Genomic DNA, 26733 nt, shown 5'->3' on the forward strand with positions numbered 1-26733 from the left:
AATTTCTGTAGGCGGGAATTATTTGTAATGATATTCCAATGAGCCCCTTTGTGACATCACAAAGCCTGGAAAACAAACGCTGTAGTCCAAACGAGCCGTTCGTTGTAGTTCTTGAAAAGGGATTTTTTTTAAACGAAATACCTCACTTTGGAGTGGACTTTGAGATTTGTAACTTTCTAGATCTTTTTTATGCCCAAACATACACACTACACACTGACTAAAATAAAAAAAGTGAAAAGCATAATAGGACCCCTTTAATGTAAACCCCCATGTCTCCACTAGGTGGAGTTCTCCATCAGTGAGGTGAAACGCACCGGACAGCAAAGCGCTGTGTCCCTCAGGATCCTTAATCGTGCTGTTGGCACCAAGAGGCTTCTGGGATACATAGCAACGCTGAAGGATAACTTTGGCTTCATAGAAACGGCCAATCATGATCAGGAGATTTTCTTCCACTACAGGTAATAAAAGTTTCTCCTTGAAGGTTTTGACTAGTTTGACACTTTTTTTTTTTGGGGGGGGTTGTCATTGTTTACTCTGATTTGTGTGCAGTGAGGTATGTGGGGATGTGGATAACATGGACCTGGGGGATACAGTGGAGTACACTCTCTCCAAGGGCAAAGGAAACAAAATCAGCGCTGAGAAGGTCACCAAAGTTGCAGCTGGTATGTTACGGAGACTTTTTAGTGGTTTGGCATTAATACATTAATAATTGGTTCACGCAAATAACACAACTCTGTGTGTCAGTGAATGGAGTAGGAGAGGATGTGAGTAATACCATGTTCCTGGGGAAAGTTGTTCGGCCCTTGCGCAGTGTGGACCCCTCTCAGACTGATTATCAAGGCCTTATTGAGATCACAGAGGAAGGTGAGTGACGAAGGTTTTTTTTGGGGGGGGGTTCGTGTGTGGTCCTTTTAAAATCCATCTAGAGTATTTTATAAACGTGTTAGAAACAATGAACTCCACTCATTTGTAATTAATTACTGTTCTTTGCTCAAACACTTCACCAGGAGCCAGTAAGGGTCAGAGTTATCCGTTCGGCATCGTTGGTATGGCCAATAAAGGTGACTGTCTGCAAAAGGGTGAGATGGTGAAGTTTCAGTTGTGTACAGTGGCCCAGACAGGACAAAAGATGGCCTGCAACATTGTGCCTCAGCGTAGAGCCCTGGTGGAGTGCGTTAAAGATCAGGTAAACTTAATAATGCAAGAAAGTGATGAAATAGTTTTTAAATTAAGACACTGGCTAAAAGTAGTGTTTTTTTTCCCCCCCAGTTTGGTTTCATCACATACGAAGTTGGAGAGAGCAAGAAGCTGTTTTTCCATGTCAAGGAGGTTCAGGATGGTCTGGAGCTCCAGGCCGGTGATGAAGTGGAGTTTTCAGTTATCCTGAACCAACGCACAGGCAAATGCAGTGCCTGCAATGTTCGCAGAGTCAGGTAAGACTGTTGGGCGTGAATCTGAGTCACGTGTAATATAAAAAAAATTGAGCTGTTAAATATTTTGTTTATATTGGCTTTTTAATTAATCTAACCAGAATTATATATCTTTTTTGGGGGGGGTTTATTTATTTATTTATTTTTTACACAGTGAGGGTCCAAAACCAGTAGCAACACCTCGTCCTGACCGACTGGTCAATCGCTTGAAGAGCATCACTCTTGATGACACCAACGCCCCCCGTCTTGTCATTATAAGACAGCCTCGTGGCCCAGACAATTCAAAGGTATAAATAAACTGCATTTCTGTTTACCATTTCTTGATTCTTGAGTCCAAATCAAAAACTGACTTTTTGCAGGTTTATAAAAAATATAAGTTAAAAAAAAAAAGGATTCTTGTTTCTAAAACTGCAGTCCAGAATACTTTGACATGAAACTTGCCTAAAACAATTGACACATTTTGATATTGACCTGTTTTGTTCTTACAGGGCTTCAATGTAGAGAGGAAATCCCGCCAACCTGGTGTTACTGACTGAGTACTGTTCACCCCGGTCTTCTTCCTCCTCCTCGCTATGGAAGAAACACCTTGAACAAAAGCAATCAGACAGAGGGCAGAGGAAGGGATTTGTGTGTGTCTGTCTCTTTCGCTCTCATTTTATCTCTCACCCATAAACACAATTCACAGAGTAACAAACAAATCAAGACTTGAAAATTAGCACACACAATTCCCTTCGTGTCAGGATCCCTTGCAAAAAAAATTTCTCATCTCATTGTCTTCATTGTATGTGTGACATTTTTGTGTGGTTGTAATTTGAGCAAAACCCCTCGTGTTGTATGAGCGTGTGCGTGTGGTATGCATCACGTTTGGAAAAAGTAAACTTGCAAGGTTATGCAGAGGAGATGAGGGGAAAGGGTTTTGTAGTTCTCACATCTTTAGATTGAGATGTGGGCACTGTTTGACCTGTTTTTCGTTTCTGCTGAAATTGAAATGCCAGGAATTCTGCACCTGCTGCTGTTTGAGTGAGTTCTTGTTTTAGAGTAGCTTTGCCTGTCTGTATTTTGACTTCCTTTATATATACTTTATTCTTCCTGTATCACTTGAATTATTCCCATGTTGAGTTTTTCACCCAGGTGAAGTCGAGCTATTGCTAGGCTCTTTCTGCTGAGAAAAATAATGACTTTGAGGTTCTTTTCACTCACATTTTCCATACCAATTCCTTTGGTTTTAACATGGATCTGAAAACGTAATAAAATTTCTCTGCGCTCAGAACCTGCTTGTGTATGGTTTTTGATGTATAAATTACTATTTTTGATCATTTTCACACAAAAAAAAAATTTTGTTTTTTTTTTTTTTTTTTTTTTTTTTTTTTTAAGGAACCTTTTTTTTTTTATTGTTCCTGTCCTGATTTCACAAGCTCAATCTGTTTATGGGCAAGTGCAGAATTCCTAATGGCATCTTGTAGCCTGCAGTCCTTTTTTATATAGCTATTTTTCTTTGCACATGTAATTGAATTTTTTTCCCTTTTGAGTTGTACTTCATGTCTGCTAATGAAGAAATTAAAGAAAAAGGTGCCTAAAAACAAACACAAAAATTTAAAGAGAAAAATTGGTGTCTCTATCCCCGAACAGCCACCAAAATATAAGAGCAATTGTAGGGTGCCCATCCTCCCGCGCCCCCATACCTGGGGGTTGAAATATACTCTGTAATGTATGCTTTTACTTGGGTGGACTTTTTGAAAACCGGAATAGAATAAAATGAGCAAATGTGTGTAGAACATGAAAAGTGGGGGAAGTGTAATGAGCTAAATTTAAAAACATGCAAAGAAAATTGATTACATGGATAGAGGCTATTTGCAGTTTTTCTTATGACATATGGAGCTATTTCCGTCTTGAGTATTCTCTGGAGCACCCTGGGTTTGTGTTGAACCTTAAGGTTCTCCTATATACTTTTGTTAATGGTCTTGAATGAAACAATTGAAATAAACATTTTATGAGACTGAAAGGTGTATTATGTTTCATTTTTCATCAGCAAAGCATTGTACTGAACCTTTAAACATCATCTTCATGCCTTTGCACACTTTCATGACATTAAACACAAATGAGTTATCCATGATGAAACCTAAAAAAATAGGGGGTTTAGAAGTTTCAGAGTGTTTAAACTCTGGTGCTTCCCAACTGTACTGTGATTTCAGAGCGGTGCACTATCTTGGGTTTTGTCACTGATGTTGGATTCTGGCTCTGAGACCATCGTGTCCACCATGCCCTCAGATCTTCTGGTCTGCTTGGAGGAGGATTTGATATCTGATTTGCTGAAACAAGCACATATGGGAGTTTGGACTCCAGCATTGTGACCACCCTTTTTGTTCCACCATCTCCATGTGATCCGTCTGCTGAGATCTGTATTTGTTTGACAGTTTTTTGAGCAGGTTTTGGCACATCTGCTTGGATATTCTCTCCGGTGATGTTTTTATGTTCTGTTTGCTGCTGGGAGTTTCTCAAGTCCATCGCTTGCAGTTTCTGTTTGTACTCTTCCAGTTTAGCTTTGCACTCAGCAGCTTCCTCTTTTATCCAAAAGAACTGCCTCTGAAGGTCTCTCTCAAAGACTTCCTCCGCCTTGAGTTCATTCAGCCAGAACTTGAGCTGTTCCTCTTCTTCCGATAGCTGCTCGGAAAAATCCCTGGTAGCTTGCTGCTGCTCAAGCTCAAGGATCAACTGGTCTGTTGACTCGATTTTGAGCTTTAGTTCTTGTAGACTAGCCTGTTGTTGGACAACTAGTGTTCTTAACTCTACAATCTCCTCACTCTCAGTCTCTTGATGGCTTGTTTGGACCAGAGGAACCACTGGATTTAAGGTTTTCAGGTCTTCCTCTGTCCCTTTCTGTTCCTCTTCCTCTCGTCTCTCACATACAGCACTCTCATCAGTGCATCTCCCACGGTTCCCAAGGCAACTAATCAAAGGCTGTGGCGCAACTCTATTTTTGTCTTTTTTGTCTCTTGCCTGTGGTGTTCCAGAAGCCAGGGAACTTTTGGTTGGTTTCAGAGACGTGTTATCTGAGTGCCCATTTCCTTTTTTGCCCTCCTTGTCTTTCCCCTTATCTCGTCCTGATTGCTGCTTCCCACCTCTGCCCAAGTTTTCCAGCCAACCCCATGCTTCCTCCATTAGTGTTAGCGACTTCCGCTTGGGTCTCTTTGGTTCCTCGGGCGGTGGCTCAGAGTGGAGGCAGAGGCGTGATAGCGGTGGGAGGCTCTGGCGGTGTTGGGCGATTGCCCCGCTGCCTCGCCGTGCTCTCCCTGTCCCCTCTGCTCGCCTCATTTGGGCTTTGGGCTGGTTTGTTTCTTCCCCAAGGGATGGACCAATATGCTTCAAAGTGAGCTGCACCTCCTTAGCTTGCTCACCATATTTCTCCAAGGCCTCCAAGAGACGTTCATCTGGAGTCACATTACGAATCTGCGTAAACATGTTTACATTTGATTTATACTGGGGCCAAAACAGGGCTTCAGTTACTAAATATGCTGTATGTTTTCTTGTATGATTTAATCTCTTCTGTATCTTAAAAATGCTTATATTCTTGCAGTGAGATATTTAAGAAAACATGAGCAGAGACATACTATATGAGCTACTATTTAGTGAAAATAAATAGGCACCATGAAGTTACCTTTTTTTTTTATAAACAAAACACTAAATAATAAAAGATTTAACAAATTTTGTTTTGTAATATTAAATGGTATTTTTATTAACTTATTGTGAAATCTACACATACAATTGGTCTGCCTTGATTTAATTTGTTGGTAATCAGTTAAAGCTTAACATGTTAGAAAAAACATGAAATGTAATTAATTTGAAAGGTATTTAAATTGATCTGAAAGATTTTGAGAAACATCAGACATTAGAAAGAATTGGGTGAGATGTAACACTAATAAAAAAAAGTTTATATTTTAAAATTTCTGCGTGAATATATTGTGGTGATCAAATATACTTGTGGCTTCTTTATGTTTGTTTCTTTTAAAAGTGGTTCTGTACCAAAAAAAAACTTAATCTTTAAAAAAATATATATAAAAGATACAAGAAATAAAAAGGTTATTATTATTATTATTTTAAACTTCACTAAATTGTGGAAAACTGCACACTGGTTAGTTACAGGGCCATAGCCGTCTAATATTTAGACTAGGGATGTGCATCTCATGACTGAGGCCGATACGATACGCATCTCGATGCATAGCCAACGATACGATACATTAAAGATACATATGAAGCAGCTACCAATGCAATGCGATACGATTCACCCCTATTACGATGCAGTGCGATCCGTTGACAATCGTCCACTTACAGTTACTGCTATCATAAAAATACACTTTAATATGTAGGTTTAGAAATTCTACAAAAGACACATTTAATGTGACAGCAAAATGGATATGTTTGCATGACTTTCTAACATTTACAGATGAAAAATATACCTGTGACATGTCAGTTATGCACTGAGGAAAACACAACGTCTCAAATGCATTAAAGAGCACAGATATATTCGCTGTTTGTCATGGTGGATCGATTTGATCCATGATCGACATTAACGTCTGTTTAAGAATAAGCGTGCACAAATTAGTGAGGGAATGTGAATTTAATTAGTCGCTAATGGAACCGCTTTAGCCCCTATTGATTTGTTAGGTTATTTCAAGTCAGATTGTGGACTTTAATCCCAGTTTTTCCTCGAGTCTCCGTGGTGTTGTGATGATGCATCTTATTCACGCAGCAGCAGCGGTGCTCTCAACAGTTCAGAGAGGAGAAATCAATCTACTTATAAAATATTGGTCACAGATTATTGGTCACTTTCTAAATAATAAAAGTATAGCGCACCCACTAGTAATTATATATAAATAAATCGGTTTTTACCGATGCAACTATGTTAGAAACAATGCATCGCGATATAAATGACAACTTGTAGCCGATGCACACTTTTTAAACCGATGCGTCACATCGTTAACTTTTTATGCCGATGCACCGAGCGAATCGGGGAATCTTCCCATCCCTAATTTAGACCAGTAGTATTGAATAAACGCAGATGTAAAGACTTTTATTTTGAAAATATTTGAGACGGACAAAAATAAGGTCAGTACTTCACACATGCATTCAGCGTGAGTCGTCCTACGTTGTTTGACAGATAAACATGAAAATTGTAACATGGAACATAAACGGCATACGAACGTTTAAAAATGGCATCAAGACAACTCTGGATTCCTTCGATGCCGATATAATCTGCGTTCAAGAGACTAAAGTTACCCGTAAGTGTTTTAAAGAAACGCGGGACTTTGAATGGGTGATAAAGCACATGAGCCCTATTTTTAACCATTTAATAACTTTAACAGCTCAGCATACATTTTTTTTCAGGTGACCTGTTGGATGAGAAGACAGCAATTGTTGATGGCTACAATTCATACTTTAGTTTTAGCCGAGGACGAAGTGGATACTCAGGTACAGCAACATAGAACCATTAAACGACAGTAAAGTGTGCAAAGAGACTTTAAATAAAAACGGCAATGTTTTCAACACCGGATTCATGTCCATATTTTTTATTTTTTTTAATAAATGTAGCCTTGTCTTTACAACCACTGTCTGCAGCTGTCTGTGCTGTTCAGCTATGAGTATAAACTATGAACAACCTGATTTTCTCCCTGACCAGGTGTTGCGACCTACTGTAACGATAGCGCTACTCCATTCCTGGCCGAGGAAGGATTGACAGGTCTGCTGGCCAATCAGGGAGAGGCTGTTGGTTGCTATGGAGACCAGGTTGAGTTGTCCAGTGAGGAGCTTCTGTCGCTAGACAACGAAGGAAGAGCTGTCATCACTCAGCATTACTTCATGTAAGTTTAAGGATCTTAACTTTTGGACATTTAGTAGTTTTAGCCTAATATGTTGTGAAAGGGATAGGTCACCTTTCGTTGCTGGTCCACATTGACTTGCATAGTGTTTTTTTCCGTACTATGGAAGTCAATGGGGACCAGCAACTGAAGGTGAACTATCCCTTTAAATTGTTTTCACATATTTTTTTTTTAATTCTCAGTGGCACAGATGGACCACAGAAGCTGGCTGTTATCAATGTTTATTGTCCCCGAGCTGACCCAGACAAACCTGAGAGAAAACAGTACAAGCTCCAATTTTACCGGCTCCTCCAATGCAGAGCTGAAGCCATCTTGAGATCAGGGAGGTGAGAGAGCGATAAAACCATAATCTGTTCATGCACACATACACAAAGTGCTGTTTTATTCCCTGATATGTTGTTAAAAAGACCAGTTTGTCTCTTTGTGTTGCTTTAACAGTGTGACCATATTTTGGTTTTCAAAAAAGAAGGGATAGAGGATAGAAGGAAAAGAAAAATAGTTTAATACACTGATCCGATATGTATTATCATAAAGTTTTTTTTTAAGATCTAAGATGTCTTTGTTTTGATTAACACATTCCTCTGCCACTCTTCAGTCACGTGATTGTATTGGGAGATGTAAACACTTCTCATCAACCCATAGACCACTGTGACCCAGATGATGTGGTAAATAAAGTGCAGCAGTGCCCACCTTTTTAGTGATGCTGGTTGCGAACGTATTTTTCCCATTCTTTTTTCCATAAAGATTTTTAAAAGTCTTAAAACCCTTTAGAGTTATAAGCCATGAACCAAACTAACCAGCTATGAGATAAATCAAGATGTTACAATTTTTGATTTGAAGCAAAAATGTATTTGAAAATCGAAAAGGTGCTCAATGTACTGTACATCTTTAATGAGGAAAAGAACTACAATCCCAAGAAGCATTACGAATGACAATCAAATTAAAAAAGATGGAGGAAATTGGTTGATTCGATGTAGATAAGAATTCTTTGGCTATGATTTGTTTGTTTCAGTTCTCTGATTGGTGAAGATTACAGAATCATGGGTAATGTAGTTTTTCACCAGGAACTCCACTGTTAAACACAAACATAAAAAAAAAAAAAAGAAACAATGCGGTCTGATAGCATCAACAAAAGCATACACCACTGATTAACAACCTTGTAGTACATAGTGGGTCTGTCTGTAACAGTTTATAAAGGTATCGTTAAAATTCAGTTCCATATATGGAGAAAATCTGTGGGATTTTTATTTCCAGAACCCAGCTGTCTCACTCTATATAATAATGGCACAGTATTTCCAATGGACCAATGAGATTTAATTATGGGCGGAGTCACCCAATGTAACACTGTTTAAATAGAAACTAGGTAACCAAGCAAATGTCTTGCGACTGGATAGGACAAAAGCTAAAATTTACATGGAAGGGGTATATTTATTGTTTTATTGCATAAGTTACACACATACTAGCACATATCTGTTCTTATTACTGTTGTGTCATTTAGGATAACTTTGAAGATAATCCTGGGAGGAAGTGGCTGAATCATTTCCTTTTTGGAACGGCAGAAAAGACCAAAAATGGAAATACTGAAGATGAACTTAAAGAAATCTCCCAGAAATCTGCCTCTGGTGGCAAGTTTGTTGACTCCTTCCGTCATTTCCACCCAAAGCGCTCCAACGCCTTCACGTGCTGGTCCACGCTTACTGGTGCCAGGCAGACCAACTATGGCACGCGTATCGACTACATCTTTGCCAACTGCTGTCTGGTCAAGTCGGCCTTTATTGGCGTGGACATTATGCCGGAGGTGGAGGGATCCGATCATTGTCCTGTATGGGCGCAGCTCAGCTGTACCCTCCAGTCTAGGCCAAAGTTCCCACCCTTGTGCACACGTCACATGCCAGAGTTCACTGGCAGACAGCAGAAACTTTCAAGTTTCTTTGTCAAAGTTTCAGAGAAAGACAGGGTTTCTAAAGACTCTGAAGAGAGTCTACCTGGATCACAGGATACTGGGGAAATTCTGGAAAACCTGAATCCTGTAGTACAGGGGAACAGTGTTGCAAAGAAGAGACCTACATGTAGAGAAAAAGACACAATTGCACACAAAGCCAAAAGAAGCAAGCAGATGAAAACTGAAAGCAATGCTAAAGGAAGTCTTTTAGATTTCTTTAAGCCTAAACAAACACCATTAATCCCTTCCAGTGGAAACTTGAGCCTGAAACCGACAGAATCCTCTCAGGATAGCCCAGGTAGTGAGAGTGACACCAGAAGCTGCCCTGGCGATGTGCAAACGGAGACCAGTCTTTCCATGGTAACGGAGATGGAGACTGAAAATCAGGATGAAGTGGAAGGAGAATCGACATCCATAGACAAGTCAAAGGACTGTAAGAAGGGGCCATGCGCTGGTTTTTGGAAAGCGGTTTTGCATGGGCCTCCTCAGCCGCCACTGTGTAAATCACACAATGAGCCCTGTGTCTTACGGACTGTGAAAAAAGCAGGACCTAATTTAGGCCGGCAGTTTTTTGTATGCGCCCGTCCTCAAGGCCATGCCTCCAATCCTCAGGCCAGGTGTAATTTTTTTGCATGGGTAGATAAAGGGAAGTAGAATATACTCAAGTATGCATACTGTATATTCCATGTTTTGATTGTATGTTTTTGTTTTATATGTAGCATTTCTATTATGCAACTAACAACAGAGATTTTAAGGTATAAATAAATAATACTCTTTTGAATTTGGTTTAATATCATGCATTTCTAGCTTCAGCATTGTTTGTTCTTCAGCCATTCCTCTTTAAAAGAAAAAAAAAAATGACGCACTTTTGGTTTTTGACCACTGAAGAGGTGTATAATTTGATCAAATTACTCATGGGGTCACACTGAAATCCCCATATATCTGAAAATGAAACATATAGGGCATTAAAAATAGGAATATCAAAAGAATGGTTTAAGAACCAAAATCTAAAAGGATATTAAGATATCTTTAATACTTCTTGAGTTACAGCCACTAAAAAAAAAACTAAAAAGTACTTTTTTCCCAAGTTTGAACTGTCCCTATTGGCATGTAATGCAACAAAGATTAAAGTCAGCAGCTTTTACTGATATACCTACCAATCTCTGTATAAAATCTTCAAGAAAACAAATAAAAAAATTTAGCTGGGGAATTTTCTGAAATGTGGTTTTGACAGAATTACCCAATACTGAGTTTAAAATTAGTCAGTTGAGCAGGAATTCATTTGTTGGAGAATACAAGCCTCTATAAAGGTTTTGTTGTTCTGGTACTGTGTACTGTGTGTGTGGAATAATTGCAATTAATTAAAAAAACATTCAATTTTAAGTGTAAAAACTTTGAGAAATGAGACTTCCGGTTATGGCGCTCTTCTGAAGAGACGCACGAGTTAGCTCTGCTGTAATTTGTATAGAGAACATATACATGCTTTAATAACAATAATTGTAACACTTTACAATAAGGTTCGATTAGTTCATGTTAATTAGTTAGTTAATTATTGTAAAGTGCTACCTAAATAATCTATTTCGAGCGTTCACTTGAAAATATTGTTTTTTGGAACTTTGTGAGATCGTGTGATGAATGAGTGACAGTTTTTAATAAATTTAAAGGGAGCACTCTTTGCATGCTGCATACGATAATATATTCAGAATTTAAATAAAACTTGTGTTTTTCATGCTTGACAAGCGGCCACGTCCGACACAGAGAAAGCTACTACACTATATAGAAAAAGATAATTTCAGAAGCACATGTGTGATTCTACAACCGAGCCTGGTCCAAACGCAGGATTTAGGTAAGGAAACGGTTATTATTTGTATTGGCTGCCACGCCATGCCATCATGCACACCTGCTTGCTTTTCTGTTTAATTTAACAGTGTTTTTGTGAACATATATATGCTTTAATAACAAATAATTGTAACACTTTACAATAAGGTTCGATTAGTTAATGTTTTTATTTAGTTAGTAAATTATTGTAAAGTGCTACCTAAATAATGTATTTTGAGCGTTCACTTGAAAAAAATATGAACCCTTCTGCTGTTTTTGTGAACATATATATGCTTTAATAACAAATAATTGTAACACTTTACAATAAGGTTCGATTAGTTAATGTTTTTATTTAGTTAGTTAATTATTGTAAAGTGCTAAGTAAATAATGTATTTCGAGCGTTCACTTGAAAATATTATTGAGCGCCACCAAGTCGTGTTTTACTGTAACTTCAGCAGCTCCAGGCACGTGAACAAAAGCGCCAATCTCATTGGTCGGCCAGTTTGCGGCGTGTCAAACCAAAAAAGCGAACCCGAGGCATTTTTAAAAAAAATTACGCTTTTACGCCTCGCGTTTTGCGCGTCGGTGTGCACACTCACATTGGCGCCCTTTGTTTAGTGCGACGCGGAATGAAAAAGGTTTTAAGGAGTCGCGGGAATAGAGGCGGCGCAACTATAACGACATGTGAATAATCCCGCCCACTCTAAAGCAGTACTGAACTGCAGTGGAAACGCAAGCCGAGCCGAGTCGTACCACGCAGTGGAAAAGCGCCATTACTTCCTCTTTGTCGTTAGGTATCAAAAATGTGTGCTCAGCAAGACCGTTTTGTGCTTGAGCGCCACCAAGTTGTGTTTTACTGTAACTTCAGTAGCTCCAGGCACGTGAACAAAAGCGCCAATCTCATTGGTCAGCCAGTTTTTAACGCGGCGCTGTCAAACCAAAAAAACGAGCCCGAGGCGTTTTTTTTTAAATTACGCTTTTACGCCTCGCGTTATGTGCACACTCACATTGGCGCCCTTTGTTTAGTCACGAGGCGTTAAACGTTGGCGATAATCGCGCGCGATATTCGTCCCGGTGTGAACAAGCCTTAAGGCTGTTAGGTTTACCAGAAAAATGCGAGGGCAGTGACGCATGTGCATTCTTACGGTACTGAACTGCAGTGGAAACGCAAACCGAGCCGTGCCTTGCCGTGCCGTACCGTACTGAGCCGAGTCGTACCACGCAGTGGAAAAGCGCCATTAGAAAGCTGGTTAACTGAGGCATTGGACATGGAACCACTGCGAAAGCCCCTGGTCATAGAGAGAGCACACAGAATTGGGGATGTGTGACGGTCTGCTACGGACAAGAACTCAACACCGAGAGTGATGAAATTCTTGGACTACAGAGACAAGGAGCGTGTAATGCATGCGGCCAGATCGAAGAAAGATATACTGTTCCAAAATCACCGAGTCATGTAAGGTCCACGCGATTGGCCCAAGGAAGGATGGTGGCTGAAGGTTTCCTGCATGTTCGGACTTTTCAGCGCACAAAGTTATTAAATGTAGGTTAAATTCAAATCTGACTCCATTTTATTATGACCTCGAATTTAGGTTGAAAGGCAAAATTATTGTTTGTCTGTCTCTAATTATTACTATTATTCTTCTGACATTTGATTATTCTAACTCCGAGTCTTTACTTTATATTTACTCGTTCAATAGGAATCTATGTCGCTCAGGGTGCCTCACCGCGGCTGATGTATGTGTACCCCACGATCACAAACTCTCTAGTCTGATCATTAGTAAGAGGTTATGTCTAACTATTTAATAGGTAGCCCATGCTTACCATTATTTAAATAGTGGTTCTGTTTAGCCCCCTACAGTCACCCATGTAACAACTTAGTTAAAGCTCAAACAATAATCAGATGTTATGCTAGTACCATATACCTAGCCCCCGATAGTTAATATAACTACGTACAATTTAATTAAAGCTGAGACAATATCCAGAGGTTATGGCCAGTACTATGAAGTATGCCCGAACCATGCTAGTACTCCAATAGTATTTTGTCTAGCCCCCCATAGTTAATGCAACTGCATAACAACTGAACTAAAGTCAAGCAGTCAGTTAGAAATCTATAATCTCAACTGATGTGCCCCATGCTCCATCTAACCTGAGATTTAGTATGTACTAACCCTAGACGCAGATTTGCAGTAACATAAGCCTTCACTTAATCTACTTGAGAAAATAATTTCAGAGTCAGAATAAAATCAAATGTAACAATTTATTATCAGTCAGGTAGATATGTATTATGCCAATTCAAAGATATCAAATCAGTACAACACATCAAATTCTCAAAGATGAATCTAAGAGTGATACTCTGATACTGTTGACTTGGTCTGTTTGTCTAGTATTATGACGTTATGTGACAATTTTACCACTATCTCCTGTGTGTGCCAGCTTTTAAGGTTTTAAATGACTTTATTGAATCTATAGATAACAAGCAGCATTGTGCAGCCCTCTTTATTGACCTCTCTAAGGCATTTGATACAGTGGATCACACAGTGCTTAAGCACAGACTGCGTAGGGCTGGACTTTCTGAACAAACTCAGCTGGTTTGATAATGATCTTACAGACAGAACTCAGTGTGTGCAGGCGGAGGGCAACACCTCTCGCTATCTCAAAATAACAAAAGGTGTGCCTCAGGGGTCAGTCTTGGGGCCACTACTTTTTATTCTCTATATAAATAACATTGATAGTAACGTGTCTAAAGGAAAATTTCATTTTTATGCAGATGACACTGTACTGTATTGCTCAGCACCCACCGCAGACCAGGCTCTTTCCCAATTACAACTTGATTTTAACACGCTCCAACAGAATCTTTATGATTTAAAACTTGTTTTAAATGCTGAAAAAACAAAAGTCATGCTTCCAAATCAAATCTGCCTTCAATCCTCACTTCCCAGGGAACGAAGATTGAATGTGTCTCTAAATACAGATATCTTGGTATTTTAATAGATGAATCTCTTTCTTTTACCTTTCATATTCAGCAGCTAGCAAAAAGATTAAAACTTAAATTAGGGTTTTATTTTAGAATCCCACAGACCAGGCTCTCTCCAAATTACAACTTGATTTTAACACGCTCCAACAGAATCTTTATGATTTAAAACTTGTTTTAAATGCTGAAAAAACAAAAGTCATGCTTTTTTCAAATTTGAAATCCAAACCAAATCTGCCTTCAATCCTCACTTCCCAGGGAATGAAGATTGAATGTGTCTCTAAATACTAAATACAAATATCTTGGTATTTTAATAGATGAATCTCTTTCTTTTACCTTTCATATTCAGCAGCTAGCAAAAAGATTAAAACTTAAATTAGGGTTTTATTTTAGAATCAAATCCTGCCTTTCGTTCGAATCTAGAAAGAGGCTGGTTGCTGCCACTTTTATGTCTATACTTGACTATGGTGATGTTTTATACATGCATGCTTCGTCTCAAAGTTTACATGCACTGGACACTGTATACCATGGAGCTCTGAGGTTCATCACTGGTTTTAAAGTCCTCACTCACCATTGTGAACTGTATAAACGTGTTGGATGGCCTTCTCTATCAATGCGGAGACTTCAACATTGGTATATCTTCATATACAAAGCTATTTTAGGTCTACTTCCATCCTACCTTCTGACCTACATCAGTGTAAATAATACTGGGACTTACAATCTTCGTTCACAGGATCTTTTCCTTCTGTCTGTTCCAAAGGTTAGAACTGAGCTGGGAAAAAAGTGACCTTGGAAAATACATAGTATGGAGTGCAGAGACACACCACACTACGGGCTTTCTGGCTACAGAATCGCCCCGACCCTTTTGCAGCAATCCTTTAAATACAAAACCAAGATAAAACATCCCCCAAATGGAGGCATGTACAAACAATTGGAATTTGGGTAGTCAGACCTGGGTAGGTTTACACCTCAATGGGAACAGAAGGTAATTTGCATGAAAGACCCTGGGAGAGGGCACACCCATTACAGTAAGCAAACTATCTCTAAATCTTCAAATCTTTATTACCTTTTAGTTTACTTCTGTAGAAATTAGACCATTGTACCAGTCACACTGAGACCTTTCAAATGATACCAGACATGACTGTTAGTTCACTTGCATTGGCATTTCCATGTAATCATTTTGAGCAGGCTGAGTAGAAGGAAGGATGGGTGAAGGGATTTAAAAAGAAACAAGTGGACAGAAGGGAAGGAAGTTTCCTGCACCTTCACTCTTTGGGGTGTCTCAAAGATGCCTGTGTATGTTTGTATTGTCTGTTTCACAGGAGATCAAAGTATCTGAGGTACTTTCATCCTTACAGTTCCAAAATCACAGAGTCATGTTATTTCCAGACATCTCTGCTAAGGTAAACAAGCAACGAAGACAATTTGACGAAGTCAAGAGGAACGTGCCAAGGGCCTACTGTACGGATTCATCTTTCCAGCGCACCTCCGGGTGAACATTAACGGCCAAGTTCACGTCTTTCAAAATCCGTCAGAAATTGAAGACTTTCTAAAGAACATGTAAGCTGGCGACACTATTTCAAATTTTGCTCAGTCTCAAGATTTGTGAATAATGGACGATTAATCATAGGCATAATTCTTAAAAAAAAATAAAAAAATTAGAAGGAAACTCAGCGGAGCTTAGGCGGTATGATTCATTGTACGGTTCATTTCGGGTTTGTTTTTGCTGAATGGATTCATTTAGATGGGGGAAGTTAGAAGTAATGTAGCAGATGAATTTGCTGGTGGCAATTCATGGTAGTGATACAATGTTTCTATTTTCAATGGTTGATAATCGTTCTGTTTTATGTTTTTGCTTTACTTATCGTCACAAGGCACAGGGGATTCTTTTTTGTAACACTGGGGAGAGTACTGAATTATCTAAGTGATGGCAGAGATTATGTGGTTAAATTCATTTCGTAGAACTGCAGGGGGCTGCATAGTCTCACTAAAATTAAACAAGTGATGACTAGGCTAAAGCAACAACAGTCTAAAATTGTTTTTCTCCAACCACATTTAATGCCTAAAGATATCTTTAGAATAAGTAATAGATGGCCCGTTCAGGTGTTTTCAGCTTCATTTAGATCTCAAGCAAGAGGGGTTATTACAATGATTCACAAATCTATTCCATTTCAAATAGCTAAGACTATACAGGACCCATCAGGTAGATATTTAATTGTTCAAGGCGATTTATTATCTAAATCACTGATTCTACACTCTAAATGCTGGGTTGTTACAACCCAACCCATGGGTCAAATATGGACTAACCCAACTTTTTGGTTAAAACTTTAATTCAAAAATTTAACCCAACAGCTAGGTTAGTCCATATTTGACCCAACGTTGGGTTGAAACAACCCAGCATTTTTTAGAGTGTAGTTAATGTCTACGGTTCTAATGATGACATCCCAAAATTTCACAACAACCTCTTTCTAACTTTATCTAATCTTTCTGGGTTTTATGTAAAAGGTGGGGATTTCAACTGTACATTAGATCCAACTAAAGATTGTGCTTCTGGCCTGGACCTGTCACACAGGCAGACCAGAAAGACCCTTCATTATTTTATCAAGGACTTAAACCTATTAGAAATTGAGACATTTGCACCCTAAGGATATTCAATATTCATGCTTTTCTAGTACACACCACTCTTATTCCTGAAAAAATTGAGGATTTTTATAAAGACAATAACTTATTGTCCTTTGCAGAGATTGTAGCACAGTTTGATATCCCCAAGAAACACTTCTTTAAATTCCTACAATTTAGGAGCTGTTTCTTCTCATCAACACTCTTAAAAATAAAGGTGCTTCACGATGCCATAGAAGAACATTTTTGTCTAAATGGTTCCAGAAAGAACCTTTAACATCTGAAGAACCTTTCTGTTTAACAAAAGGTTCTTTGTGGCGAAAGAAGATTCTTCAGATTATAAAAAGGTAAGAAAGAGATGGTTCTTTAAAGAACCTTTGACTGAATGGTTCTTTGTGAAACCAAAAATGGTTCTTCTATGGCATCACTGTGAAGAACCTTTTAAGCACCTTTATTTTTAAGAGTGAAGGTACCAAGCTTACAAAACCCATTAAGACTCCTTTTGAAAACTTATCAAAATCTCCCCAATCTAAAGGTTTAATATCAATGTTTTATAAATTGTTAGAATCATATTCTAAAGACTCTTCAGAATCCAAATTGATTTCCTGGAGAGAAGATTTAAAAAATGAAAATTTCTTTAGACATATGGCAAGAAGTGTGCGTGAAAGCTCAATCACAAACAGTAATCTCAAATTAATAGAGTACAACTGGATTATGAGAACATATTTTACCCTAGTAAGGTTAAACAAAATTAGTCAAAACACCCCAGACACTTGCATTAAATGCTCAGGTGATAAAGGTACACGTTTGCACTGTATGTGGGATTGTCCTCAGGTGCAGAAGTTTTGGAAAGAGCTATAGTTATTTTTAAGATGGTATCTGTAAATCTTTCAATGCAACCAGAAATTTTTATACTTTATATGTTTATATTGTATACAGTAGCAGCACTCAGAAACGTATTGATATATATATACTTCAAGCAAAGCGTCAAAATGCATTGGAAGAAAGTGGAAAAGCCACCCATTATACAGTGGATCAACATCATGTCCTTTTGTTTGTCAATAGAAAGGATTACATATAGGCCTATTCTGAAAGGTAAAGTGTCCTTTTTTAAAAATATTTGGAACCAAACCATTTATATCCTTTATTTCAACCTCAGATTTCTGTAATAGGCTATAATGAAGGAGGGAGAAAGAGATTAAATGACTTGATTATTTGATCACCCTCAGCCACGATTTATTATTAAGCTATCAGTCATTTACCCCTTACCCCAAATAACCCCTTTTTATTTTATTTTTTGATTTGTATCCCAGGTATGTATGACTAGTACCCCCAACTACTTTTATTGTGTAGTGTTTTGAACTGACCTGTGCTACTTCTTTTTTTCTTTCCTTTTTTTTCTTTTTTTCTTATTATTGTTTCTCCTTTAGTATTATTAATATGTAAATAAGAGATCTGATTCAATTTTGCTGTATTATACGGACATAATTTATTTCTCAATAAACAAATTGTTAAAAAAAAAATTAGAAATATGATCTTGCCTTACAATATCTTGCATTTGTCATCTTTTTGCTTTTGCGTTCATTTTGTTAACTTGTGTTCTTTTTATTTTAATCCTTTCCTTGTTTCTTTTATTTCGTTTAGCTCTTTCTGTCCTTTTTCTGTCTCTGTCCTATTTGCTCTCTCTTTCACTTGTGCTTTTGTTCTTTCGATTTCATTTCCCCTTTTTCTTTCATTTATTTATTTTTTCTTTCCTGTTTCATTCATTTATTCATTCATTCATTCTTCAACCCATTCGCTCTTTCTCTCTCTTTGTTCTCTCCCGTTTTTTCTTGATTCTATCTTTTGCCTTGTTCATTCGTTTTTTGCCTTGTTTTTCGTTCTTTTTGTCTTCCTTCCTTTTACAGTTCAGAGGCTTCATGTGTCTTTTATTTTGATATACGTATTTCCGGTGTGAGTCAAGAGAGCTGTTTTCAAGTTGGTGGATAAAATCTAACGATGTGCTGAAGAAAATATCGACAATAGATAGTTCTTGAGGTGTGATGCCTACAGATATTTGTGATGGAGGGGTAAGTTCGTCAACTCTGCGTCTACGCATTAACAGCCGTGTGTGTTCTTGTTCGGTCGTTATTAAGCTTGTCCAAAATGGCGAGTGTTTTGGTGACTTGTTGTCGCGAGCGAAAATGTTAACATTACCTCAGAAAACGCGCAAAACCGAACAAATTTTTGAAAGCTCTCAATAGAAACTCGAGTTCTTCTACAAAGATGCACGTAAATTAGTGGACAGATGACTGACAAATGTGTTAAATAAATATTCAGAAGATGTTTAATGTCTACAATTTTACACTTGGATATTAACTTACTTTGCATTTGAAGTACGTTACTTTTGTGTTTCTTCCATTATTTTTCATCTTTTATTATTAATTGAATGCATTAATTAATATGACATTGGTCATATTATCATTGGTATATATATATATATATATATATATACACACACATACATACACACACACACACACTGCTGTTCAAAAGTTTGGGATCAGTAAGATTTTTAATGTTTTTAAAAAAAAGTCTCTTCTGCTCATCATGGCTGCATTTATTTGATCAGAAATACAGAAATTATTGAATTTTCATCAGCATCATTACTCCAGTCTTCATTGTCACATGATCCTTCAGAAATCATTCTGATATGCCGATTTTTTTATCACTATTGGAAACAGTTTTGCTGCTTAATATTTTTTTGGAACCTGTGATATGTTTTTTCAGAATTCTTTGATGAATAAAAAGTTAAAAAGAAGAGCATTTATTTAAAATAGAAATCTTTTCTAACCATTTGTCTTTATCATCACATTTTTTAAAAATCAATTTAACACGTCATTAAAATAAAAGCATTCATTTCGCTAAAAAAACAAACAAACAAAAAAAACGGACCCCAAACTTTTGAACGGTAGTGTATATTGTTACACAGGATTTCTATTTTGAATAAATGCTGTTCTTTTTAACTTTTTAGTATCACAGGTTCCAAAAAATATTAAGCAGCAAAACTGTTTCCAGCACTGATGATAAATCGGCATCATAGAATGATTTCTGAAGGATCATGTGGCACTGAAGACTGGAGTAATGATGCTGATGAAAATTCAGCTTTGCATCACAGGAATAAATAACATTTTAAAGTATATTAAAATAGAAAACCATTATTTTAATTTGCAATAATATTTCACAATATTACTCTTTTTTTTTTCTTTTCTTCTTTTTTTCTGTATTTCTGATCAAATAAATGCAGCCATGATGAGCAGAAGAGACTTCTTTAAAAAACATTACAAATCTTACTGATACCAAACCTTTTAACAGCATTGTGTGTGTGTGTGTGTGTATGTATGTATATATATATATATATATATACATCTAGTATAATAAGAGTTTGATCTTTTTTTCAGTCCTTGTTAGTTTTGATTTGTATAGTATTTTCATAGTTAACAGAATATTACAGCTAATTTTGATGTATAATTTTTCTTCATCTTTCAGTGGAACAGGAGTCTATTACCAAGCAATGCCTGCGGTGGGACCCGATGGGAAAAATGTCATGAAGTTGATTCCTGTCCAGAAAGTAAACGGACACTTTTATCAGACACCTTTTAGTACAGAAAGAGACAGTGTGGATCTACAACTGAAAGCCTGTGCAAAACCCGTTCATCCACCTACTGCCTCTTCATCTCAAACACAGACTCGGCTTCCCTCCCTTCAGCCCATAGCAGATGGACGGTATGTCCTGAAAACCCTGCCGCAGGTCAGAACTGTGTCTAACGCCGTCAAAACTCAGCACGGTGGAACTAGTAACCTCATTATTCACAATCCAAAGTTAGTGCATGTTCCTCTTTCAACACACACTGTTTCCCAGTATTCAGTCCAGTTACCTCCTCAGCTCAATGGACGGGTCATGGCGGCGGTCCAGACTTTGCCTGTTACCATCAAGTCACCTGTTCTCCCAAACGGTCATTTCCTGCAGATCCCTCCGAATGCTAAAGTTCGGACTCTGCCAGCCACTGCGCTCCCACAGTCCATCAAATGCCGGATAATGAGCTCTGTGAGTAACACCCCTAACCTCGAAAAGGGTCCACCAACTGTTGTGCTTGTTTCCCCTGTGAACTCTGTAAAGCTAAATTCTGACCAGCAAGTGGTTTCGGTTACAAAGCCAAGTCAAATAGAGAAGACCCTGTTTCAAAATCCCCCTGCAAACTTGCAAACACCTGTTTGCGTTCCTAAAACAAATGAAGAAGTGAACACTCCCATTAAATGGGTCGTCCAGGAGGGAACAGGTGCATCCGCTCCTTGCCTTGTACCTGTAACGACATCGAATGTCAGCTCTGACACCATAAAAGCAGTCAAACACGTCAACTCAGTCGGGACGGTAAATGAAATCGCACCGAGCAAACCCACACCTCCTCAGACCAGCCAAGAAAAGATCACCCCAGGCAAAGACAATGCCCTGGTCATGTGCAATGGAAAGGTCTATTTTGTGGCAAAGAGAAATTCGGAGATTGCCAAGGATGTGATGATCAGTGAAGGTGGTAAGAGGGGGGTTGTCAGCGCCTCTCCTGCCCTGCCTGCCAGCTCCGCTCTGGGGTCAAACTCTCCTAAGCAAGACCCAAAAATAAACGTAAGTGAAATCATTGATCTCTGTGATGATGAGGAGGAGACGTCCACGTGTCTGGGAGGTGCCCCGGGAAATTTGCCCTCACCGAGTCAAACAGAGGTGGATGAGAGCGATGAAGACTCTAATGTAATATTTGTGTCATATATTCCACCCAAGTCAGAGACTCATGCTGGTGATAAAGTGGAGAAAGCTGCCTCTCAGAACAAATGTGAGGAAGTTCAACACACAGAGATAAACGCAAAGTCTGTCTCTCAGAACGAAGGGGAAAAACTGGCACATGCAGAAATGGAAAAAGATGGTGGTCCGAATAATCCTTCGGCCAAAACGGTTGATGAGATGATGGATGAGCAGGTCGAGGGAAATAAAAGAGCTGAAAGGACCTTGTGCTGCCTTTCTGAAAATGTGAATATGGAGGCAGATAAAGACTTGGAGGGTGGAAGTCCACCTGAGACGAGATGTCAAGATGATGCAGCTGTTGCTGAAACCGTCAGCATTTTGGAACCACCCCAGAATGTCTGTATTAAAGCCACTGATAATACTGAAAAGGTAATATACCACAATTAACCATGTTCTATGTGAGTTGTAATGAAATAACTTTCACTAGGCTGACATTTTAATGCATTCTTCTCTCTTCTGTCACAGGCCTTTGAAAAGAGTCAACCCAAGAGTGACTGTCAGCTAAGAAAAGAATTTGGCATCGCCTCTGATGTACAAATTTGCTTGCAAAGAACAAAGCTGACTGTGAAGCCAGATCAACTGACAAAGAGACTTATCATAAACAAACGCACATTAGACGGCCTTCGTAAAGTGATCCAGGAGTCCAAGTTGCAGTCAAAAATACAGCAAATGATGAAGGCAAGTTTACATATTCATGCATCCAAATTGTGTTGTAAATAATGTACAGTGCATGTACATATTTCCTACAGCAGCGTTTATCAGACTGGGGCTGCAGCCCACTGTGTATTACAGAAGATATTATTTTAATATATTTCTAAATCAGTGTTGTTGTTGTTAACTAAAACTATTAAAGATAGTTTTAGTAATTGTAAAACTGAATTCAATTAAAATAAGATTAGATGAAAATCTAAAAAACTAGAAATGCTGCCTTGGCAACTAGCTGAAAATAAGTTAAAATGATTAAAACTAAAATAAAAATAAAGTTAAACAGATGTTAAAAAACGAATAATGACAAAAACATAAAATAAAATTTCTGAAATGTAAGCTAAAATTAAAATGAAAACTGGAAATATAAAAATAAAAGCCAATTCAAAAAATGTTAAAGACAGCTCTAGCTTATGTGTCCTTGGAAAAAAAACTTTCCTAATTTAATTGATGGATGAAGGAAGCCATTTAAAAAAAAAAAGATTCTCTCATGTCAACCATTTTTTCACTTGTTTTGGAAGAGATGTGAATGTGGGAGTAACGGCATTGATTTATTTCATGCCAATTTGTTCAATTGCTAGGTTCCCTACACAAAAATGGAGGAGGATGAAGGCCTGAAGGTCAAAAGAAAAAAGCAGGAACAGGATGGGAGTCAAGATATTCCCTCTCTAAACTCCACACACATTTCACCTGCCTCTAAATCTTCAGTTGTTCCCATGGAAAACAGTTTGGCTTGTCAAGAAGAGGTTTGTTCACCAACAGAATCTACAGCCGATAAGGTTCATATGCAATCTGAATTGCCAGCAGATTGTACTGGTAACACATGCTGTCTTACTCCCTCATCCGAACAAAAAGCAAAACAGACTTCTAGTCATCCTTTATTACCTTCCTCTTCAAGGAAGACCCCACCGCGCTCTATAAAGGTTAAGGTGTGCACGGCCTGTCCTTGTGGGACTGTTTTAGGGGCTGCTGAAGCCAATTCATCCCTCCATTCACGAGACAGACTGAATCCATGTACTGTTGTTGAGTCACACAAAGGGACAAGAAGAAGCTGCTTGAATAAAACCCCAGGAGAGAGTCACCAATCTCAGAAACTTCAACCACAAAATAAAGATCTTGTTAAGAAAGCAGGCAAGAAACGGTCATCAGGAAATCCACGTAAAAACAAAGCTCTGTTAGAAAGCTCTACTAGTGACACGTCACACATCTCCTCACCAGTGAATGTGTGTTCAAGTGCTCCCTCTTCATCCAGTTTGCAGGACTGCAACAATCAGATTGAACTGTCCTCAGTCAGAACAGAATGTGGTAACATGACAAGCAGCAACACAGATGCTGAAACATCACAGCAAGACACCAGCCAGGTGCAAACAGCATCAGAAAACCCCAGCATGTCATTCTCTAAGAAACAGCAAGGTCACAAAATAGACATATTTCCAACACAGTCACTGTACACGTTGGAGACGCTGGATGCTGAGGAGATAAAACGGCGTGAGAGAATCAAACGTTTGAAGGATCTCCTGAAGGAGAAGGAGGCCGCGCTGGAGCAGATGCAAAGAAGCATGAACATTTAGTCTCTTACTGTTTAAAAGACTTCAAAGACTGTACACTGCATGGCACTGAATATGAATGGGAATACCACTGATTGATGTACAAGAAAAAAAAAATGTATATAGTTTGTACACCATGTTTATTTACTGTTTCCCCTTTTTAATGTTTACCAGATCTCAGAGTCATGATGTTTTATTCAGCCTTTGCCTTCTTAAGCATTGTGTTGTCTTATTTATAGTTGTTTGCGGTACATTTAAGCAAATTTAGATGTCATCATATCATTTTCACATCTTTGTATGATTTATGTGCCTTTATCAATACTTTAGTATTGTAGTTAAATTTGTAGTTTAACAGCCTCATTTCATAACATATTCAGTAAGTAATTCAATAATTATTCATAAATAATTCATATTCAGTAAATAATTCAATGCACTTTTGGGAAATCTTGTTTGCTGTCCAGCTGAAACTTTTTGAACTCAAGAACCCAGTAAAATTCTACATTGTGAAAGATGAACATACTGGTTCAATTATTCTATTTTTATAGTCATCCACAACTATTAAACTTTATGAAAAATTTGCTTGCATTCTTGCTTGTTATTTGCTGAATTACAATTTCTTGCTTTTTCATGCTTCAGATCCCTTAAAGTTATTTTGGTCAGAATTGTAATTGTTTACTTTTTAAATTCTTAGCCTCTAAATGTATAAACCCATGTTCAGCTCAGCTGTCATGCTGTATCACACTGCTTGTAACAAAAACATGCTGGAAGTGTTATCAGATTCCTAATGGTGCAAATGATTTGAAAATGAACATCAGACACTGGATTTGCCATTAACCTTTTATTTGTATTTATAACTAGGATGCACAGCATGTTTTGTGATGCAACAAATGTTCTGTTGTGTTATTCATATATAATGGCCATATTACATTAAAATCAATCACCCTAAAAGTTACTGAAACACCCAATAATGAATAAGGAATATCATCAGAAATCAGTCTGACATGTCGTCTTTAGAGGGATTCTGTTCCACAACTGATTTAACATCCGCTCATTTTGCATTTCAAGTGGCCAGATTGGGGGAATGATTTGGATATGTATTTAGGCAAGCAAACACAATTTAAGGAGGTTTTATTTAGGGTGATCTATTTGAGTGTTATTTTTATGTTGGACTGGATGAAGTATCATACAGAAGCAATAGTTTCTAATAATGCCACTGTAGAAATGTGATATTCACGGCCAGCCATGATAATTCAGTGTGCCCAATAACAGAGGGATAAAAAGATAACAAAATAAAATATACTCTTCACAACTTATTCATAGAAATAATGCTGACTGCATATGGCCTTAAAGAAACAAAGCTTTATTTCCAAGCATTTATACTGTTGCTCCAAACAAGATGATGCATTGTAAACACTGAATTATTTTAATATTAGTACGATATAGTAAAATGCTTGTATTGTAATAGTTATTGTACACTCATCAGTTTCTGCTAATGATCCGATATATATGCTCTTGTGTAATGTTACATACATAATGACATTTTGTGTCAGGAGTGTGCAGTAGACACTCATCAGCAATTTCTATACTATATTGATTATGCTGCATGAAAAGTCCATAAATATTTCAGACAACAGCCAAAGAAACAATTAAGCTGTCAGTCAATGATGCCAGTGTGGAATAGCAATATGACCACTTCAACACTTCCCGCTTGCTGGCAGTTTAGAATTTTATGAGCAATCCAGTCATACATATAGACATTTATACTGTTGCTCCAAACAAGATGATGCATTGTAAACACTGAATTATTTTAATATTAGTACGATATAGTAAAATGCTTGTATTGTAATAGTTATTGTACACTCATCAGTTTCTGCTAATGAGCCGATATATATGCTCTTGTGTAATGTTACATACATAATGACATTTTGTGTCAGGAGTGTGCAGTAGACACTCGTCAGCAATTTCTATACTATATTGATTATGCTGCATGAAAAGACCATAAATATTTCAGACAACAGCCAAAGAAACAATTAAGCTGTCAGTCAATGATGCCAGTGTGGAATAGCAATATGACCACTTCAACACTTCCCGCTTGCTGGCAGTTTAGAATTTTATGAGCAATCCAGTCATACATATAGACCAGTGGTATAGACCTTTTATCAGAATTTCTTTCATATAGATCCATCCAAAAATAACTACAGTTTATATTTGTCAAAAAAGAAATCTAAAATTAAAATTAATTAATGGCATGGTGGTCTCCACAAACTGTTGCCAGGATTTCAGAATGTGGCTACTCAAAATGATGCTACTTGTCAAGTGCCCTGTGTTGAGGCTCCTGGATAAACGTCACTTTTTTCTTCTGCCAGACATAAGAAGAAAAAAAAACACTTTGAATTTGAAATGTGCATTCTTTACAATTTTACAACATATTAAATTATTATTTTTTTTTATTTTATTTTTTTGAGGAAAATTATGAGGCCTTTATCAAATCAGGTCAATTAAATTAACCGCACAGGGTCACCAATATATTTAAAATGACAAAAGGCTGCTGCTACAAAAAAAAAATAGTTCACTTACCATTATTGGCCTTCTGAACTTCAGAGAATAAACTTCTGTAGAATTCTGCTAAGGAAGCTGCAATTAAATCTACAAGACCATATATTTCCTTTGGCTTCTGTTCACATGTGACATCTTTTACAGGACTGCCATCTTCTGCCTGAATCTCATTTCTGGCTGCACAGCTTAAGAAAAATGACGACAATACTGAATGAATAACAGATAGAAATTCAAATCAGACATTGCATAAATAACACTTCACCTACTCTGTCCATTTGGTGCAGTTCAGCCCCGATGGAGAATAAAACCCTGAAGCGCAGTCCACACATTCTGTATCCGATGCCTTTGTCCCTGCAAGCAGATACAGAGACCGAAAAGATCAGAAATACACCTCAAAATGTGGGAAGACTTAAAAACATTATAGGCTTACAGACTGC

At 37.8% G+C, this 26733-nt stretch overlaps 5 protein-coding genes across 8 annotated transcripts in view; 3 read left to right on the forward strand and 2 right to left on the reverse strand.

Annotated features, from left to right (window-relative positions):
• The window catches only part of LOC107745769 (cold shock domain-containing protein E1-like), a 13258-nt gene extending 10506 nt beyond the window's left edge, over positions 1-2752 (forward strand). For all 4 annotated transcript variants that reach the window (XM_016559748.1, XM_016559746.1, XM_016559747.1 and 1 more), the window contains exons 13-19: positions 283-458; positions 550-662; positions 745-864; positions 1008-1186; positions 1270-1433; positions 1585-1717; positions 1919-2752. In XM_016559748.1, the coding sequence (XP_016415234.1) occupies positions 283-458; positions 550-662; positions 745-864; positions 1008-1186; positions 1270-1433; positions 1585-1717; positions 1919-1966 (933 nt within the window). In that variant the 3' untranslated portion in view covers positions 1967-2752. The remainder of the gene's footprint in view (positions 1-282; positions 459-549; positions 663-744; positions 865-1007; positions 1187-1269; positions 1434-1584; positions 1718-1918) is intronic.
• Positions 2753-2903: 151 nt separating this feature from the next.
• Positions 2904-4889, reverse strand: LOC107745822 (uncharacterized). Its single transcript, XM_016559826.1, has one exon. The coding sequence runs from the start codon at positions 4887-4889 to the stop codon at positions 3585-3587; it is 1305 nt and encodes a 434-aa protein (XP_016415312.1). The 3' UTR covers positions 2904-3584.
• Positions 4890-6476: 1587 nt separating this feature from the next.
• Positions 6477-9986, forward strand: LOC107745771 (DNA-(apurinic or apyrimidinic site) lyase 2-like). Its single transcript, XM_016559751.1, has 6 exons — positions 6477-6706; positions 6813-6896; positions 7105-7285; positions 7486-7629; positions 7899-7968; positions 8802-9986. The coding sequence occupies exons 1-6, from the start codon at positions 6592-6594 to the stop codon at positions 9897-9899; spliced, it is 1692 nt and encodes a 563-aa protein (XP_016415237.1). The 5' UTR covers positions 6477-6591; the 3' UTR covers positions 9900-9986.
• An 8599-nt stretch (positions 9987-18585) lies between these two features.
• Positions 18586-24688, forward strand: LOC107745772 (ligand-dependent nuclear receptor-interacting factor 1-like). Its single transcript, XM_016559752.1, has 4 exons — positions 18586-18723; positions 20183-21857; positions 21954-22166; positions 22775-24688. The coding sequence occupies exons 1-4, from the start codon at positions 18716-18718 to the stop codon at positions 23762-23764; spliced, it is 2886 nt and encodes a 961-aa protein (XP_016415238.1). The 5' UTR covers positions 18586-18715; the 3' UTR covers positions 23765-24688.
• Positions 24689-25507: 819 nt separating this feature from the next.
• Positions 25508-26733, reverse strand: part of LOC107745823 (tumor necrosis factor receptor superfamily member 16-like) — an 8971-nt gene continuing 7745 nt past the window's right edge. Inside the window, exons 4-6 of the mRNA XM_016559827.1 lie at positions 26563-26647; positions 26318-26481; positions 25508-26099 (exon numbers count right to left, since the gene is read on the reverse strand). Coding sequence (XP_016415313.1) covers positions 26053-26099; positions 26318-26481; positions 26563-26647 — 296 coding nt within the window. The 3' untranslated portion in view covers positions 25508-26052. The remainder of the gene's footprint in view (positions 26100-26317; positions 26482-26562; positions 26648-26733) is intronic.

The sequence above is a fragment of the Sinocyclocheilus rhinocerous genome, unplaced genomic scaffold (assembly GCF_001515625.1).
Source record: "Sinocyclocheilus rhinocerous isolate Xijiao unplaced genomic scaffold, SAMN03320098_v1.1 scaffold558, whole genome shotgun sequence".
NCBI classification, from domain to species: Eukaryota; Metazoa; Chordata; class Actinopteri; order Cypriniformes; family Cyprinidae; genus Sinocyclocheilus; species Sinocyclocheilus rhinocerous.